Source organism: Battus philenor, unplaced genomic scaffold, assembly GCF_028537555.1.
Source record: "Battus philenor isolate CCGP_79_NKW_IND1 unplaced genomic scaffold, ilBatPhil1.0.hap1 SCAF_3, whole genome shotgun sequence".
Classification (NCBI taxonomy): domain Eukaryota; kingdom Metazoa; phylum Arthropoda; class Insecta; order Lepidoptera; family Papilionidae; genus Battus; species Battus philenor.
In genome coordinates this window covers 4,578,488-4,599,200 of record NW_027181693.1, presented here as the reverse complement: position 1 = coordinate 4,599,200, position 20,713 = coordinate 4,578,488, and the positions used below count along the sequence as shown (strand labels likewise).

Here is a 20,713-nt window from a genome sequence, read left to right as displayed (position 1 = left end):
GGTACAAAACTATTAATATCAATTATAACTTAATAGTAATTAGCTTAAAATACAATAATGATGTTAGGTTAGGTAAATAAATGAGATACAAATTTGACATCCAACTCTTTATTATCGTTCGAACAGTCATCAAAATAATTTATAACAATTTTCTAACACTGTTCATTAACATTAAAATATCATTCAGCCACTGAGATGTTTATGATCTTCGCTCATTTTATACACAGGGCAGAATTGGCTGCCAACAAAAAGACACAGTCGCCGTTAGACCTTCGTTAATGCAATATTTGGCCCGGCCTCACACTTAAAAAATAATTATACATTATGACTTAAATTTTCAGGCAGCGCCTCCGAAAAGTCGCACGCGCCCCATCTCTATAAGTAAAAAATATAGATAAAATACAACAGATTTTGATTTGTTGTAAATTCAAAACGAAATTATATCTAATACCTACCTAAGCATTTGTTATATAATGTATTGCACAACTGATGTTACGAAACAAATATGTGTGAAATCGACTTGAGTATTCAATAAGGATATGTATTTATATTCCTAAAATCTATTTGGGTTGTCCACAAGAGCTGTGAAGCAATAGCAAAGACGGAAAGGGAACAGCGACATCTACCGCGACGAAATCGGTACTGATTTCAAACATTAAACACTTATGACTATACCTTTTATTAAATGCAACAAATTACTCATTCTATGAAGTAAAAACAGGAGGTGAATAGTCCTTTGCTATTGGCACACAGCGATTTAATTATAGGTAAAAACATGCACAAATGTAGGCACATCTAAAAACAAACCAAGCAAACCCTTTTTACATTAACACACAACACGGTTGTGCGTTGCAATGAATATTTAAATATTAATTAATTATATAAATGTGAAATCATTCCCGATAGCAAAGCTCACAACCTCGGAAATTATGCTCCCAATACCAGCTTACTGATGAATTATTTTATACAAGAAAATCGTTAAAATATATTTATGTGCAGTGGACAAAATAGCTAACGTCCCAACACAGACGTCCTTAGTCAATTTCTCATTAATTGAAAAATTCAAAAATTAACAAGACTAAGTAGAACCGTCTCCAAATGTTCGTCTTATAATACATAAACTCATCTGTTAGCTATTTCTATTTCTATAAAGTATAAGGTTTTACACTATATTAACATCGTTTAACCAATTTGATCAGTGCATTATATTCAGTGATAGGTAGGTGACAAAGTATTAAAAATAAGTCATCTGAATCAAAAATACTGTATTTTTAAGACAAAAGTTTGAAACATTTAGAAGTATGACCAAAGTATAACGGTTGAGCAAATTTTCTATAATGCACGGTCTCCATTGAAATGAAATATTAGGAACGAACGATCAAAACGATCTGAAACAACGCAATTTTAGAATTTAAATATACAAGAACTGTAACAGTGTAGTGTGTATATATATCACATTAACAATTTTAGTCTAACATTCAAAGTGTACACGAAATATATATCTCCCACAAGGGACAACATCAATTATGCTCAGGTATTAAAATATTATTTCGTTTTTACAACTAGTGGTGTATATTATTTTACAATGCGAAAATACATTTTAACTCGTTCAGACTTTTGAACATCGAAACTGGTTACATCCCTGTACAAATTTAACAAATACACATTATAATTTTGTTACTGTGATGTGAAGTATTCATCTATTCATGTATATAAGTGATTAGCCTAACATATAGTATTTACAATCACAATGTTCATTTCATCTGATTCAACAATTGTTTTTTTTTTAATAATATAAAACACTAATAAAATCAGAACATTGGTAATTAATGTCAATGACACCATGATGGCGCGATAACCGAATACATATATAAATTATATGGTTTTGAATAAGGTTAAGCAGTAAATTCTATTATAGTACAAACTTCGTATAAAATGGGTACATTAGGCACTGCGAGTAAGGCATCTACAGTGAGAAGATATGAGAGGACACTGCAAACAAAACTTCACCACGAGATTGTACGGTATTTCAACATTTAATTGTTTGTAATATAACCAAAAATTCTATAGTAATTTCTGTATCGGAAACAAGGACCATTAGGTTCACTAACAGCATCAGCGACGTTAACAATGACGCAAACAATGTCTAAAAATCAACAGATGATACATTATTCTATATGTAAGCATATACCAATAAAATTTAAACTATTATTATTATCATTACTTAAATTGATTACACAATAATTTCTAAAAATAGGGCGGACGTGATTTTATAGTGCTGTACCAAAATATGTAACTTTATGTGTGATAAATATACTTTGTGTTTTTGTCTAAAGCTATTTTTCACATATGTGACGAGTCATATTGTATGTATTTTACTTTACATGTGTGTATATGTCTTAAGCGTTACGTCAATACAGCTTCAGATCACATTAACAAAAGAAAATGTCCTAACAAAAAAGCTTCAACTCTCCTCTAGTAACCGAATACAGCCACTAAATAGTAAATACATAAATACTAACATACGGTACTTTACAAGTACGGTTTTAAATTTCATGATATTTAAAATTGACTTTGATTTTTGGTCTGACAATGAGAAACGCCCGCACATAGGGTTCAATTAGATTGAGAAGTATAATGTGGACTTTGCGAAAGATGTGTGCGTTCTGTCACGCGAGGAACACGAGCGCCACCTAGTCGATATCAGCAGCTAGGGTGTAGACCGTTGCGTCCGTGAGTCCAGGGCTGGGGTCTAATCCGTTACAATATAAATCGTGATTGTTTACTTACAAGACTGCTTAGAGTGCGAGTGTTATCATAAGAATTTTAAAGCTTCGTGTGGTACCTTTGTATACTCATCCCTAGCTAACATTATCTACTTACATTACATAACATTCGTTCCTAACGGGACGTGTATACATATTATGTAAATATTATTATGATTCTCATGTATAAATATGTCAATAGATACATTTTGTTTCATTACGTAACTATTGTCTGTGATGACACTACACTTACTTAATTTACAAAGATTCTAAGTTCGGATGTCACACTATAATTATATTTTTAAAATGGCACAAAAAAACTTTTTTTAAAACACTAACACAAATGTCAACAGTCGTTTATAGTCTCAAACGCACTTGCACACTACGTCGTGGTCTTGTCCTTCTACGCACTACGTCACTTCGGCTGCATAAAGACAGTTCGCTCACTTGAACCTCAGCGTTTTCGTGTAAACTTACCATTACTAAATTTAAATTGACTAAATTTTAAGCTAAACAGACAATGGCACGGATTGTACATATAATGATTTTATTTACAAGGGAGATAGCAATCTATCTAGACATATATGACGGTTAAAAATAATATTTGTTCAGAAGGGTTGCATTTTTCAATGTAACATTGTACTTAATTTTAATATTTAATCTTAAAGTGTACTTGCATGTGCAGATATAGTAATTACGTATAATAGAAGGGTAGTGAACATTTATTATGCATTAACATCGATTTATAATCATTGCATGGGAGTCTTCTGCACGGTTTTATACTCATCGAGTCCATCCTGACGAAGCTTTTGAAAATTTAGTTGAAGCATGCCTTGAAATACCGTGCCATCATATTTTTAGAGCACCGTTAATTCAGATGCACCTTTCCTTTTTCAGACTTTTGATCAATTTAGCGTTGAACATGTCTTTTCTGATCCAGCACCGAGGGAAAGAGCGTGATTTTAGAGTAGCAATATCGGACGAAGGACGGTACCGAAGCTCGACAGGGGACACGCAGCCATGTTTAAGGGGCCTAGAGGTGGCCTGCGTTAGATTTAGCAGTGCGGATGGAGGGGCCTCGGGTATGGACCGAAGGCCTCATAGCCTAGCTATGTGGCCCAGCCTTCGATCCGTTGTCTCTTTGTGTGAGGCTGTTCATAGTCGATAGGGACTGTGGATGCGTGCCTCATGTCCTGGCCGGCTGGTGAGCCCATGTTACTTGACGTTACTGAACCTAGAAAGACAGAAATATAAAAATGTATTCCAGCTGGTATTGGTGTGATAATTGCTCCAATGTACCAAATTATGCAACACACAAAATATTTTATATGATAGTTGTATAATGTTCTTGCTAGGCAAAATCAGATTTGTGGATGTCATATCCATGCCTATTTGCTCATGATCTTTTCTTTCATTGTTGTGAATAGCGATGATTTTTTAACCAACTACACTTAAAAACCCATTCCGTTAAAAGGACCAGTTATCTTAATAATCTTTATTTATCGATTTTCTGTAACTTTGCAATTTGTCTAGATGGTTTTGCAAATTTGGTAATCGTAGAGCTGACGCTAAATTCTTCCATTTTGGACCAGATATATGATTACGTTAGCATATCAAAGGTTTTTACAATTTAATATGATTGTGAACCTCCCTAACTCATGATGTAATAGATTTAAAAAGTTTTTTAGACAAAAATTTGTTTTATGTAATCCAGTTAGTGAAAAGGAAATTTAAAATAATTAGAATGCTTTGGAATTAATGTTTCTACTATTGTGTCAAGGTTATTGTAAAAGTGACCATAAAAAACTTGACTGAGTTTTATGCTGGTTCTTCTCAGATCAGTGCGTGTTTAGAACCCCTGTTACTTTAAGTTGGATAATGCTGTAATAGGAGAGCTCAATCTGATTCTAGTTTCTATTAAATTTAGTTCTTCTGGCATTCTTCTTATAACATACACACGTGATCACTGTAAAAGATCCTAGGTAGATAATATGTGTAATGAATAAATAAATTATAAAAAAAATATGTAAATGTTTCTTAATGAAAATAAAATTAATGATTCATCAGTGAATTTAATAACCTTTTATAATAAGTATGGAATTACACAGGTACCGAATTTAAATACGTTGAATCGTAAAGAACCATACATAAGTAACAAATGGCATGATTAAGTGAAGAACACTTTGCCGAAGTCTTTTGACTAGCATGGAAGATAAAGAGATTTATTGCTAAAAATTTATTTTATTGCAATTTGTTCGATGCCATAAAAAGAAGATATTTATATATATTTAAAAAAGAAATTGCTAATATAAACATGTGACATTAATAATAGATGTCAACCAATTGTATGGCATCGGCCTTCCTCAAACATCACTACGACGACTCGAATGGCCCGCTTCCAGCAATTTTACCCGCCTTTAACTATGTCCTCGGTCCACCTAGTGGATATTATAGTTGCTGATATAATAAATAAAAAAAAAATTATTAAATAAATAAAGTAATGATAAATGTGAGCAAAATCCCTCCCTCCGTCATTCAAATGCCTATACAAGTATTGGTTTTAAAAGTCATGGAGGACAAAATACATACCATCAATGACTCCAGAGAGATGTGCAGGTTGTGGTACGGGAGCAGGCGGCGGTGCGCGGTGCAAGTGATCTGGCGCACGGGGCGGCGACACGGGCTCTGCTTTGATCTTCACGTTGCTAGGCGACTGCGCTGGAGGGGGCGTCCCTCCTCCACCAAGCACCGGCAAACTGTTGATGCAAGCGATATTTAAAGTTAGTCATGAGCATATGGTTCCAAAAATAATCTTCTAAAACTTGACAAATTAAATATAGGTCTGAGTGTAGGTATACATAATAAAGTTCCAAGAAGATATCTGTGTATAAAATGTATAATTAAAAGTAAATTATCAAATAAATCTTATTATAGCATTAAATAATTTTTAGTTAATCGAATGTGAACTTAGTTTGTCGACTCTTTTGCAGGATTGATATAATACTACATAATATATATTTCAACATCGGTAAATTTAATTTAAAAAAAAATGTCAGTAATAGCTTACTACTTATAATGTTATAGTTTACTATACAAAGAGAGGTGATAAGCTTCGTATTACTTTATATGTTATATTCCTTATTGAATTATTTATTCCAATTGTTTTAATAAGGGCTTACATGTATGCGCCAAATAAAACTTTCTTAATTTGTTAGTAAGTGTCCAAATCAACAGTATTGGAGTGGATAAAAGTAATGCTTTTTGTTATTAAAATCTATCATTAATTTCAAACTATTTTTACATCAGAAATCCCTACAAAATGCATTAATTAAAAATAAATTAACATTTTAAAGCTAGTTAGCAGATATAAATAACCATGCTTCCTTGAAATTTTAGAGTAAGCAAGCAAGTAATATTAGGTTAGTGAGTGGATGGCATAATATGACATGGTAGATGTTAAGTGTGATATTATTATTGGCACCTTTTATTTTTATTTTGTTACCACGAAATATTAACGTATTGTATTAATTAAATAATATTGATATCAATGAATACTGAAATTAATGATGACATGATTAAAAATAGAAATGGGCACAGACATGTACCTGTTGTGCTGCAGTGTCTGCAGTTGGTGTGCGCCCCACGATAGTCCAATTCCCATATCCGAGCTCATGCTGAAGTCCTGCGGTCCGAAGTTTCCAAGTCCTGAGTAGCTAAGCGGTGTCTGTAAATAGAAATGTTCTCGTGTAAGGAAATTTTACTTCTTTTGCATCAAAAACATTAAGTTATGGTGCCTATATCATAGCCAAGTATATTTAAAAGCCTATTTATAGGAATAAATGTTTAGCTCATCACTACTCACACTTGATCACTCTTAAATATGTTACAATATTTTTTTATAGGAATGCGACAGGCCAATAACTTTTGGCAATACAAAGTCTACAGGGATAGACAGTAAATAGTAAATAATTTTAACTTGTGGCAATTTGAATATTGAAAACGCGTTTTTATTGGATAGGGTGTTACCGTACATTAATTGACAACAAATAATAAAATAATTAAAGTTTTAAGACAAGTAAATACGAAAATAATTCTCTCTAGACTACTTTCTTTCATTTTTATATTATAGCCGTTTTCTTTAGAAACCAAATAATGATTATGATGTTTTAAATTATGAGAGATTGCATTTGTATTTATTTTACAATTTTAGGAAAACTTAGTGTAAACTTCAGTGAGAATCGTGTGATAAAACTTCTTACGTCTTAAAATTTATGACATTGTTTTGTGTATGCAGTCATGTTCTAGAATACCCATATAAGGGAATCAAGTATAAAAAAAGTTATGAGATTATAGGCAACTGACCTCTCCAGTGTAAGATATGTCATCCTGTGGCGGCGGCATGGAGCTAGGGATGACGACGCGCAGGTTGTTGTGCCGAGGCGAGTGGTGCGGTGGTACGTGGCCGTGACTTTTGTGAGGATGGCGGTGGGGCGAAGGTGCCGGGCCTGGCGACGGCGACGGCGTGCATCCCGCGCCCAGCGGTGACCCTGACCCCGGATATCCGTTCGACATCTCCAACATCCCGCCACTTGGGTACACTGGAAACGATTACCACATCATCATGTTAGTCCATAGACGGTCCACTGAAAAGCATAGACCTTCACCAAAGATCGGCACTATGACAGGTCTTGCGCTACCCGCATCCAGGGACTTGCCGCAATGTGTTAAAAAAAACCATTACCTTCATTGCTCCTGAAATATCATACAACCATGTTTAGATGGTACACCATTAAAAAAGAACACATCAAAATTCCTGTTAGAAATCTATGGAAGAGGCCTATGTCCAGCTGCAGATGTCTTATGAAAGCATTAAAGCCTATTATATTCTTAAATTGCAAGTTTTACGAACTAAAATATCTTTAAGAATGTTTCTTAAAGATTTATCATTAAGATTCTGTCTCTAATGGCGTATGTAACGGCGTTCTTAATGGTTTTCCTTGTAGATAGGACATAGGATAAGGTCTGTTTCATTTTTGCAATTTCAAAAACATGTTAATTTTATAATAAATAACTATTAATTTAAGAGATGAATAACATTCAAATAAATTACCAGAATCGGTTTCCGAAGACGAGGGCCTTGGACTGATAGAAGTATGCATCTGTGGGCTGGCTTGCAGCAGGGACTGGTCGTAGCTGCCGACTGGCACGCTGACCGGCAAGTTGTAGTTGCTGCCGGTCACGCCCACCCCTACCCTGCTCCCATTCAACTGGTTCCTCTGCATCATCATCTGGAACTCTTCATCGATCTTCGAGTATTTGGCTTCGGTTCGCGGCGTCAGGTTATACTCCGGCTCGCCTTCCGGGCTATCCGGCGACATCACTCCGTTCTTATGCTCTTTCTTCGTGAGTGCCTGCAAGTGTCAGCGAAACCAGCTCAGGTGGCTTGACAAGCCAAAATCGTATATATTTTCCTTGGGTTTTACTTTGCATGCAATTACAACACCCTCTATACAAACCGTTAGTGTTTTAATATCTACGACAATCGTTCGATCTAAGCTTTATTTTTTTGATTTACGGATGTAGTGGAGGGTTGGAAAAAGAGTGCTTATTAAGTAAAATAAAAAAAATACTATGTTCTAATTAATTGTACGTGAAACTTTTTTAGCGTACATATGTGTGTAGTGTCGAATGCAATGATACAACACTGACTTTGCCCATGTATCACATCACGGAGTCAGGTAGGTAAGGTTAATTTAAATAAACACAAAAATATTTACAAAACCCATGCTGTACAAGGAAAAAAATAACATAAACATCTGGGGTGGCTAGTCATAAACTGTTAGTACAAAACACGAGGGACTGGCTGTTTTATTTTATCGTTTTTTTTTCTTTCTAAAAGGAAATAAACTGGCATGCTGGTCGGAACTTGGCTAACGGTGATCAACTCGTGATTTGTATGTCTTTACGGACATCTACGGGTATTCATCAGTGATCAGTGACGTTTTGCTTTTTTTTTCATTTTTTAGTAACAAATGCATTAGGTTTGTTTGTGAGTAAAAGCGCGCGGTTAATGGGATAAGTCAATATTGCGTGGACATTGCATTGCGATCACGGGCACACAGATGACGCCGTACTTAATGTACCTCGATGATGTTGCGGTTCGTCAGCGACTCGTGTGGCTCGTTGTATTCCGTATATTTCAGTAGAACCTGCAATAGTCACAAATTTAAATCAACATCGATCGATAGTTCAGCGGTTGTTAATTTTTTATACCGTGAAGTTATATAACTAATCTGTTAGTGTTAGTGACTTCAGCTGGTCACTGAGAACTTGACTTTCTAACCAAGATAATGACCGCATTCGTAACGCGAAAGACCGACTGTAGTTTGGCAAACCGTGGCATATGGTCATGTTTGGTTCTGATTTTTTCGCGATGCTTTCACAAAATAAGGTATTAAGACCAAGCAAGCAAAATGTTAAGTGATATTAAACGGGTTTCAATCAACCCCTACTTCGCAACAAATTTGAATTTGGCAGAGAAGAAGCTTGCTTGATTCTTTTTGGATAAAAAGTTAGCTCTCTCCTGGACTAGGTCTTTTGTCTGTCAGTAATTGATATAACTACGTAGTAGTACTAATAATTGTACTATTAAGGAGTTGTAAAAAATTCTGCACTTTTTCCTTTACCACTTTAAGATGACGTTGTGTCTCAAAAGACTATAGTGTGACCGAAATCTCTGTGCCTTAGGAAAACACGGTAAGGTGGGGGGACCGAGGAAAAGTGAGCGTTGACGGTGGACCGACGGAACGAATCAGCCGATAATGTCCACCATCTCACAGCAAGCTTACCTAAGACGCGGCACAGCGGTTTCGGTAGCACATTAATAATTTTACAAACAACGATGCCTTAACAACTGGAACTTATTAGTGCATATATAATATATTTTGGTGGCAGCATAAAGTGCCGCTAGTCTAACTTAGTGGACCTCTGGGAAAATCATTTTACAATAAAGTCTGAATTTATCTAGAGGCTGATATGACGATTTTAACGAAACGAGAAAAATGTTAATCTATTTTAACTCGAAACTTCTTACTATACACAGATATTTTTCAGCTTATAATAAGTTTTGCATGCGTCTATAGTATTATTATAGATTGTGACAATTGTATAGTCATAAGATTAAATATATCCGATTTGAGCCTTGTTAAAAAGAAACTTGAAACTTTTATTCATATATATACGAGGTTAAATGAGGTTATCCGACAATGTTCGTACGTTTTCCTATAAGATGGAATTAATATACTGTATTATAGGGATGATTATTATATGTTCTATTTTATCCCTTACATGTTAACAAAGAATTTAAATTTTGAATAAAGGTTTTTTTTTTTTAAAAAAGTCTGATTTGGATCACAAACTTTGGCCTCTTTTGATACAGGCTGATATATCAGAATAGACATGATGATATACCGGATTGAAAACGCCGTGATCATTATCATTTCATCATCAGCCGATAGACCACCATGGCAATGCATAGGTCTTCCCCAAAGATTACCACGAGCTACCTCCCGCGATCTCAACTGTGTCGTCTGTCCACTCAGTGCGTAGTACTTAGTTTAACATAGTTTTTAGTCTATGACTAGTTTGTTAAGAAGGATTTTTTAATACAAAATTCAATCTAACATCGCACTGTTACTAATCCACTGAATCAAGTGTTTATTTTCTAGAGTATTATAAAAGGTCCTTGACAGAATTTTATTCGGAGCAAGAGGATTGGCTCATTAGTTACCTATTTGTTCGACCAATCTAAATTTCGTCGAAACACAAAATTATGCTAATGTAAACTCCGGATTCGGGCAAAGGAAAAGGCTTAACGATGCAGTTGTTTTGATAACATTTAATTTGATAATCTCTTTAATTGGTAAATGGGAATTTCGTGTAAACTAAAGTATAAGACGCTTGCGAAAATAACTTTACCTTTTTAATGTTACTTTTAGTTAAATAATTGAAGCCGTGAATGTATAAATATTCGATGCATTTTCCTTAAACTGTTATGTTATCTATATTGTATTGTAATTTAATTGCAATTCCGGTCGCTGCCTGTCGCTTAACATTACTGAATAGTAATATTACATAACACAATATTTATTAAGAATAATTATTTCTCGGAGTTTCGCTGCGAGATCGAATCAGAAATGTGATCTGCAGAAGATTAAGTCACTAACGTCGCTCTAAGTTTTCGTCGACTGAAGTGGCAGTGTCTATGGCATATCGCTCGCGTAGTGACCACGATCTAATATATGCAGCGTGGGTAGGCATCCCACTAGGTGGTCCGACAACATAACCAAGGTCGTGGGAAGTCTCTGGATGTAGGCAGCACAAGGCCGGTCATTTTTGCGTGGTTTGTAATAGACCTAAGCCTTGCATTGGGCGACTTTTAGCTAACACGGATGAATAAATATTATACAGGATGTTTTATTACAAGTTAAGACGAGTAAGAACACGCATGCTAATTAACAAGGCTGTTTTAATAAATTGCTTACTTTATCCATGTCCGTGCTGGCATACTGGTACAGTTTGTTGTTTGAGCTGAATATAATGAGCGCTATCTCACAATCGCACAGTACGCTGAGTTCGTAGGCTTTCTTCATCACACCAAATTTACGCTTGTTGAAGGTGACCTGAAAACCAATAAAAATATGACTCTTAAACAAACAGTATTTACTATTTTTAACGAAACTAAACCTCCTTACTATCAACTGATGATTTGTAATATGGGCTGAGAAAATTGTATTTTTTGGTAATCGTCATTATCATCATAAGAGCCGATGAACGCCAACTGCAAGGCATACGTCTCTACAAAAGAACGTCAGCTTGGAGTTGGGTCTTGCGTTGATTATTTAACACTGTGATCAAAAATATGCGAATTTGTTTATAAAATGTAGATTCCCGTCTGATAAAACGTTCTTTTGCCAACGATTTTTCCTCCGAACAGTCTTTTTCCGATATAGCCTTCTAGACCTGAAAGGTCGGTTCGGTTTTTATCTCCTCAATCGTGTCAAAACGGCAACCCCGCATTGGCCTTTTGAGTTTGGTGAATAGCTGAAGGTTAAGGAACAAGAAGAGTGTAGTTATTGACGCTTTTCATTTTTCAAAAAAAAAGAGCCATTTTGGCAGCATCGGGACATGACGCGTTAGGCAAAATTGATGCTTTTGACAAACAGACGCTTGGCTAAGATTATAGACAGCCACATACCAAAGTAGGAAAAAATTACACTCCCTTAGTTTTGAATGACAATTCCTTGTTTCTTAATCACAATAGTACAATCAAAACTTTGCCAAACTTAACTTCTTGTTGAATATTTAATTTAGATAAAAAATTATTTATATATACATATATATATATATATATATATATATATATATATATATATATGACAAGAAGATTAAATAATATAAATTTAAAGCGACGATATGGATTTACGCAAATTTACGCATCGTCTGTGGTCGTATTATCGCTGATGGCAAAACTCAAGTAGGAAATAAAATGGGGTATTGAGTGAGTTTATTGACAGCTGAAGTAGCCGTGACCGCGCTTTGTGGATTTGAATAAAGTGAATTAAAATAATTAATTACGACTTGAAATGATGAAAGTTAAATGAAGACAGAAATTTAATGTACTTTATTGTTTTATTGGATCACGGTCGTAGATATTAATGGAAAACTTAATAATGTCTGACCGTATTACTATTAAAATCCTAACTCGTCCCACCGTAGTGTGTTGTTGTGTCAATTTTGTGGTAATTAACAAGCTATCAATTCACTTGTTGTTTTCCTTAAAACAAAAAGCGATGCACGCAAACAATATGTTAACATAACTTTTCCTTTTCCCAGTCATTTTATTATCATTGAAATATTTTTTTTCAAAGTCGTTATGTACTCAAACTCCTAGGATAAAAAAAACTACTTATTGTGTGATTAATTTCGAAGCGAAACAAAGAAAGGGCAGGGAACATAGTATCAGGGTCAAAGTGGCCGTCAAAACGCAGATTGACCTTCGCAACTTCCATTTCAGTCGTCTGACACCTCTATTACAAAACCAGTCGCTCGTGAGCTTTCCCGCCGCTTACGTTTCGCGAACGTGAAATGACGATGGGGAGGTTTTAGTCGCAGGGCGAAGGGTCTGTTTAAACTGGACGAGAATACTATACAGTGTAATCGTATAATTAATAAATTACTAACGGGAGCGGTCGTTGTCCCTTGGCGATAATGTTTTGCAGTGGGAGAGTTGATACCCCGCATCTGTTTGGTCGGCGCGTTAAGGTCACTTTACCCTTTGCAACCTTGTATTTAACGTTCGTTTATGTTGTCCGGATAAACTGAGCTTCGTTTGAGCACTGTTAATTGCGATAACGTTTTGTTGACCCAAATTTCAACGTTTTCACTTAGAAAAGTATGCGTAACGCGATGATTTGATCTAGTTTTATTCGAATAATTATGATAAACAAATTTGATGATATTGACTTCTTTAGATTTAGGTTTCTAAATATATGGTCGTGAAAGGGATAATACAGTATCTTTAAAATAAAATAGTTTTAGGTTACTATAATTGTATGGTTATGTTTTTTATACATCTTAGCATCGTAATTAAAATAATGAACAATAATTGAAGAAATTGTAAATAATATATTTTTTTTTACAAAAAATTGTTTATTTCAAATGTACATAGAAACCTGTCTACGTTACTGTTATCTTTTTGTACATATATTTGACAGATGTTTGAATAAAAATTCAAGAAAAAAAATAATAATTTAATATAATAAACGTACAAACCTGCCGATTCCGTTCGTCTGTGATTCTAGATATTTGTATTTTCTTCCGACCCATCGTGGCAGCAATCTTGAAGGGGGTGAAAGGAGCGGGGCAAGAATGAGAGTCGCCGATTGGCTGGCTGCTACTGTGGACGTCAACAGCTGCTATCTGTAATAGCGGAAAATAGTTTTTCATTATGATATTTTAGCATAGCATTTTAGCGCTAAAATTAGCTTCATTAATCCATTGGTTATAATATAATCATGATCGGAAGACGCTGGATGTAGACCTTCTAGTCGGTCCTATTGGAAATCTAAGGGGGAGGCTTATATCTAGCAGTAAACGTCCTATGACTAAAACAATGATTTATTTTCATTAATTTGAACCAAATGTGCGCCTATGTGGAATGAATGATCATCACACCAGTCGATAGACGCGGATTGCAAGTTAAGTTCTTGCTAATTTACTAATTAGAAATAAAAATATTAACAACATATTTGTTCACTAATTACGATATTTTGGTAATATTTGGAAATCTATGGAGCAGTCTATATCCATCAGTTGACGTGCTATGTCTGAAATGATGACGATTAGCATGGAAATATATACATATAACTGGGTGAACCAACATACGTTGTTCTGGCTAAGCTAGCAATAATCAATAATAACCTTGAAATAGTTTTTTTTTCTGAAACGTCTTATTTATTGTAAAGGTTTTTGATGCCATTGTTATATTTTTGGGTTATAATTAATAACGGAGAAGCCGACATTTAATTGACTATGTGGAAAAAGTGTATTTTTTAAAGATTCATGCTAGCTTATTATGCAACACTTAACGTCTGCCGTTGTAATTTGATTTAAAATCACATGTATGTATAATGAAAATCATCCACGAAGCCTAGAGAAACTAATAAAAAAAGATAAAAAAATAGGTAGTCGTTCTTAAGTTGAAGGCGTGAGCAACAGAAATATCATTTCAGCAGTAGGATGTCCATTGCTATACATTTCCAATAACACTGATTGGAAGCGGCCTCAATCGAACATTTTACCATAACCTTAACAAAGTCATCAGTCAATGTCACAAGGTATTGTGGGTGGATGTCCTGCGCTGCGCTTGCCATTCCGTGGTATCCACTCCTGAACCTTAAGGCCAGAGCTCTGTTCTGCGCGCAATGTTGCCTTCCCACCATATCATCCATTCAACCATTTCAACTTGCAAATATGCTGGTTACGGTTACTTTCAAATAGGAAAATAGAGACTCATTTTCATTACAGTAATACATCAATGCAATAATAATGTGTGATAAGGAGTCATATACTGTACCAAACGGAATAGATATCTGAGCGAATGTGCAAAACAAAACAACGCACCGACCGCCGTAGGCCGATTAGGTAAAAAAAAACGGGGTCATGTGGGCTGATAGTAGGGTCATTATGCAAATCTGTGCGGTCTACCGTCTCGTGCGATGAATTATGGATACGCTAATGTTGACAACTTGCTACCGTTCAATATGTTTGCGGAGTAAATAACGTCTCGGAACTAACGTCGTTTCTTACGTATTAACTATTTTAATTTCGCCTTAATGGACTTTTGTTTTAATAATCGACGTTTCTATTTCCTTTGTCCCAGTTCTTTTTAATGAAGACAATTAAAATAAGACAAGAAAGGCGTTTATTTCATGAGAAGATTTGCAGTCAAGTTATGCGATGCTATATCTTTTAAATTTAGAATCTTGGTATGTCTATAATATACGTACTCATTGACTTAAGAAAAAATAAAATACATCTTATTAGCCCACTCAATGAAACCAATGGCATTGACATTTTATGCATCTATATATTCCACATCGGAAAAGTAAGTAAAGAAAATACTAGAAAAAATATGGTGCTAATCTGAATCAAAATACTCATGTAATCTGAAATTAAATTTAAGTGTTCACTTAAATGTCATTAATATTGGTCTTTCAAAACAGGTGCATTAAACGAACATGATTGAGACGTCAACATTTTCGATTTGTCAAGTAAAGAAATTCGATTAAGTTCAAAGAAGGTTTTTATGATTAAATTCGGTATATATAAGTACGATAGATAGAAGAAAGAACTTTTCTTTCCACATAGGCCGCATGTTCGTTCTGAATTAATAATCATAAATTGTGGTGACACCAGCACCTGCAAACGGTAAAGTGACAAGGAAAATCGGTGCTTTGCCTCACTGTCGTACATGAATGACAAGAAAATTAAAAGCTATGAAATTTTTTATGAAATTTTAGACTTAACAACTTATGTATTATCGGAAGCAATTCTATCTATATAGAATTAAAGACAATTATTCAGAAAACAGACAGTAATGTTTTTGAAATGTGGTCATTCTTTTATTATTTATTTTAGTAGCCATACACATGTACCCTAAAGGGGCAGGCTTTATACTATTTAAGTTTTCTAGTACATTTTTAATTACAGTGTTTTCCTTATGCTTTCATTCTTTTGTTTATTAAATCTAATTTATATAGCTTATGTGCTATGAGTGCTTATGAGCTATATGTTTTACTTACGATATTTTTTTTTGTTGCATTTACTATGCGCTGACATTTGACAGAAGGATTGCCGATATTTGATACGAATCTTTCTTCTCCCAGCTGCGAGTCACGCGACGGTTTTTATATTTCACAGAATTTTTTATGGGTATTCTAACATCTCTTATATTTACTTTGAAGTCGCTGCCCAAGCGCTACAGTCCGTTAAATGCCTGAATTGCAATTAAAACAAAATGGTTTAAAGCAAAGTGCTGAACCGCTCATCGAAGCTGAGATGATGAGTGTTTCTTGAGGAGATCCGGCAAGTTGAACGTTGTTATACAAAGGTTTTCGCAAAGGGTCACCTGATTACGTCTTCTGGATTCAAATCCGGAACAGTGTCTGATTAGGTGTTGAAAGGTCACAGTAGAGCCGTCACATTGGCAGGCGTAATTGTCGATTATTTTAAAACGTTTTAGTTTCTATAAGAAGTTCAATTTATATAATATGTTCAACAAATTTCTAAAAAATTAAAATCATAAATATTTGGGTATCATAAAAATATCATTTTTTAGGACTTTCGAATTGGTTTTATTTACACACAGATAATTTTGTAAGAAATATCAAATTACTGGGCCGTAGCCGTCTGTGGTTCATTGGTGTCTTGACTGTTTTGTTTGCAGTAAGTTTTATTAGTACAGGGTGTTCTGTGAGAGAATTTGAAATTTAAATTTAAGGGAAGCAACTATCACTAAACACTTATTAAAACAAAAAATAAAGAGTAACAGTGCGGAATTATGTCATCGAAATGCTGACCTCCACGTGGGGCACTCTCTCGGAATCTGGTTTCAGTATTTCGAGCCACTCGCTGCAGAATTAATGGTGGGATAGCACTTACCTTGAGAAAGATATAGTCTTTTAGTAATAATTCCGGCGAAAAATATGTTGATATAAATATTACTCTTTGAATTCATTATTTAGTAAAAGAATTTTAACAGTGTTAATTTCGCATCATAATATTTTTTAATAACTTTTTTTTATGAAGATATATCTATTGGATATATACCTACATCTAAAGGTTTGAGGAAAAGGGATAAAAATATTTTTTGTTGCTTAAATTCGTCTCACTGACAAACACGTAGTGCATAAAAAGTAATCATTAATTTATATTTTATATATAACATATATATTTAACATTACCGTGGGATTAGCTGTGCGCGTATATATCAAACACTTAATATATTCCGCCGTACAAACATATGGGATCGCGCATATATGACGTCATTTATTCTCCCCAATTAACATATGAAAATGTGTGGGAGTGAAATGATTTTATTCGCTCCGTGCAAAAGAATACATTCATAAATTTTGTCATCTACTCGAATATATTGTCACGCTATTTCGATTGCTTTTATTTATTTTTCACGACAAAATAAACTCGCATAGTTTGCGACGTAGACGTTGCTTTCCCTGTGATAGTAGGTAACATCGAAGAACTTTGTGTGTGTGAGGTACAATTCACGTGTACCGCTTGCAATTTTCTCGTTTCTTTTGCATGTGTGTAACATGTTCTTGTACGCACGTCGATCTGTAAGCAGCGAGGTGAGATCGATGTGTGTGTGCCGTTCAAAAGCCTGTGTGTGATGGGGGTTTGTTGGGGGATCGTCGGGCGGTTGGGGACAGGGTGTCAGGTCAGTGTGTTTATAGGTGGCTCGTTCCAAAGCACTTGCATTTAATCAAGCATTACCGCTTTCTCGCCATGTGTAATAACAGGTTAACATACGTACGATTAAACAATAAACCACAGTAGAAACTGCCAGTCTAGAAAACATATATTATAACGTAATAAATTCATATTATGGTAATATTGAACTTGATTTATGAAATGCATCCGCAGAATGTTTATCCATTTTGTTCCTTTATATTTAATTAATATTCAGTTGTTGCTGAATCAAAATTTTATGCGGAAGTCGAATAACATTTAATTATAATTAACTTCAACATTGCATCGGTAGAGATGTTTTAGTTAATATTCTTTTTATTATGATATATTTAAAGTTTAATAATTTTACATAATTTAAAGCTCTTGTAACAATTTTTTTTGAAAAAAGAGGATAATGTAAATCTATGGTTATACTCGTAGTTAAGACAAAGGGAAAAAGAAAGAGCCGAGAAAATATCAACAAAACCATTGTTTGTATTGTACAAATATCTTTGTGCCACATGAAGCGATGTATATGATGAGACAATTAAATGCTTGTAAGATGTTTTAGCTTAAATATAATAAATGGTTTCCACGGGAGACGACTGGATCTATGTCAGCGTGACAAAAAAATGTGAACTCCCTCACAATTTGTGTGAATTGTCTACGAAAATCTATCTATAATATCTTTGCAAGACGTTCAGAGACCGTTACTTGTAAAAATTTACATATTTCATATTCAGTATAATGTATATAGATGCGCCACATGCCAACTCCATGAAAGTAACATTTGCCTTTTTTGGTTGATTAGGGAAGGTATTCCTAGGTATGTAAAATATATATGATATTGAGAAGGAGAAACAGTTATTAAAGTTTCCTACTATCTCTTACTATCTCGTTCTTATAGACGCGTCCCGGGAGTAGGCCATCTAGTTTAGTACCCTCGTACCGCAAGACAATTCATAACATATTTGTATATAACTAATATGTCATACTGTATTCTAATGATAAGATATTCGAGCTCTAAATGTTTGTGTCGTTGGTAGTTCGGAGCTCGTTAGTAACGTAAAAAAATTTAAATCAATATTTCGTCGCTAGTACTACAACGCCATTGAGCGTGGTTGGCCAGTATTCTCTAGTATATTACCGCTCAACAATAAGTCTTAACAACGATCATAATTCATCGTGTGACGTAGTGGAAGTTGGCTGAATTTGCAAATGGTCTTCCAAAGATATTTCATTTAATTATGATTTTGTAATAAGGAGCCTTAAGAGTCTGGAGTTGAGACTATGGATTGGCAAACGCACCTAATAAGTTGACAGATATCCTTATTAAAGTCGTCAGAACACGTTGGATGCAGGTCGCTTACGTTCAGCAGTGGACACCTTGCGGTTAAAATAATAATGAACAAAAAATAAAAGTGTTATAGATATATAAAATAATGATTGTTTTATAACATAAACTCCTAGACCTGTGTCATTTACAGCGCCTTGAGATTCGGTATTTTTTTCCGTTAACGTCTGGTTAAGATTTTCCTGCAATTATAGCTATCAATATCTCAGCGTTTAGACTAGTAAATCTTAGGGTTGCGTTCCTTATAAACTGTTTATATTCATATCTATTTCTTATCTAATAATCATTAAACATCGACTTGACAGTTAAAGCCGCAAGCGCAGTTAGGTTCTAGAAAAGCTTTTTAACAAGAACAATCTTGTTAGAACATATGTAACCTTTGAACTTTTCGCGACTTAGATGCGAACTTACGGCATTGTTTACAAAGGACATGTAGTTTTGAATAATACGGTAATGATATGTTTGGTGTAACATAAGTCCATATATTATTATTTTTAATAATACAAGCAGTGATAGCTCATCGGTAGAGGATTTAAGAATTGCGATCATAGGTCGTGATTTCGATTCCCGGGATACAATCTCATAAATTTCACTCACATTGACACTACTCACAAACAAATTTTTAGAGGATGAAGTCAATTAATGGAATAGTAAGAACTTACTCTTATTACATAATACTTAAGTTTTTATTTAAATTCCAAAATTCTTTGTGCAACATAAGATGGACTATGTCTCTTATTAGTTAAAGAGAGTCTACAACGGATGATAATTGCCTCAGAGCTGACGAAAACTCAGCGGTACGGTATTTTTAAAAGAATAAAAATTACGTTTTTAATAAACATTGAAATACTTTGGACCTCATATCATTTTTAAGGTGGGCTTTTGTTTATCAATTCATTTACAGTGTAACCTTAGCACACTTTATTTTTTTAAAAAAATCTAGCAACAGAAACATTCTGAACATAGAAAGATCTACTGAGTCAAATCTTAAATTACGTTATTATTACGCCCTTATAAAAAGTGATACGATATTGGTGTTATAGTTTTAAACGAGTGAACGTATAGCATTTGTTTTCCTATTATTTTAATGTATATCCAGAAATCAATAATTTCAGATATAATTAAAAAATTGAAATATAGTAAAAACATGCACTTCTAAATTCGGATTACTACATATTAAAATTAATTATTGTGTACTATGTCTCTGCAGATTTGTACTGCCAAAAGTCTGTGAACAATGAGCAATAATGAGCTATGCTAATACCCCATTAAAGCTTTTACGTCTACAGTCACTCATTTCTTATATTATATGTAAAAATGTGAGTAAATAAAAAAAGGATTTTGAGTAGCACCCATATATCGAATATAATCCCGTTGTCAAGCAGAGATCGCGTGGGCGTACAGTTTCCAGGCACGACGCCCACGCTTCGAGAGGAGCATCAACGTTATTAAAAACCTCTGCCATGTTCGATCTGTTGTTTTACCGGGGCTTTTACCGGTTATTTCAGTTGGTTGGTTTATTGGAAAACTTTATATTGCCAGAAGGATAAACTAATACATCCTACTA

The 20,713-nt window shown here is 34.4% G+C and overlaps 1 protein-coding gene across 3 annotated transcripts in view; it reads right to left on the bottom strand.

Moving 5' to 3' along the window:
- Window positions 1-106: 106 nt before the first annotated feature.
- Window positions 107-20,713, bottom strand: part of LOC137926534 (myocyte-specific enhancer factor 2-like) — a 54,723-nt gene continuing 34,116 nt past the window's right edge. Inside the window, exons 2-9 of one of the 3 annotated variants that reach the window (XM_068770156.1) lie at window positions 13,599-13,745; window positions 11,309-11,446; window positions 8,909-8,974; window positions 7,876-8,176; window positions 7,128-7,363; window positions 6,365-6,489; window positions 5,355-5,521; window positions 107-3,999 (exon numbers count right to left, since the gene is read on the bottom strand). In XM_068770156.1, the coding sequence (XP_068626257.1) occupies window positions 3,875-3,999; window positions 5,355-5,521; window positions 6,365-6,489; window positions 7,128-7,363; window positions 7,876-8,176; window positions 8,909-8,974; window positions 11,309-11,446; window positions 13,599-13,652 (1,212 nt within the window). In that variant the 5' untranslated portion in view covers window positions 13,653-13,745 and the 3' untranslated portion in view covers window positions 107-3,874. The remainder of the gene's footprint in view (window positions 4,000-5,354; window positions 5,522-6,364; window positions 6,490-7,127; window positions 7,364-7,875; window positions 8,177-8,908; window positions 8,975-11,308; window positions 11,447-13,598; window positions 13,746-20,713) is intronic. The other 2 variants (XM_068770157.1, XM_068770158.1) reach the window with 2 other exon arrangements.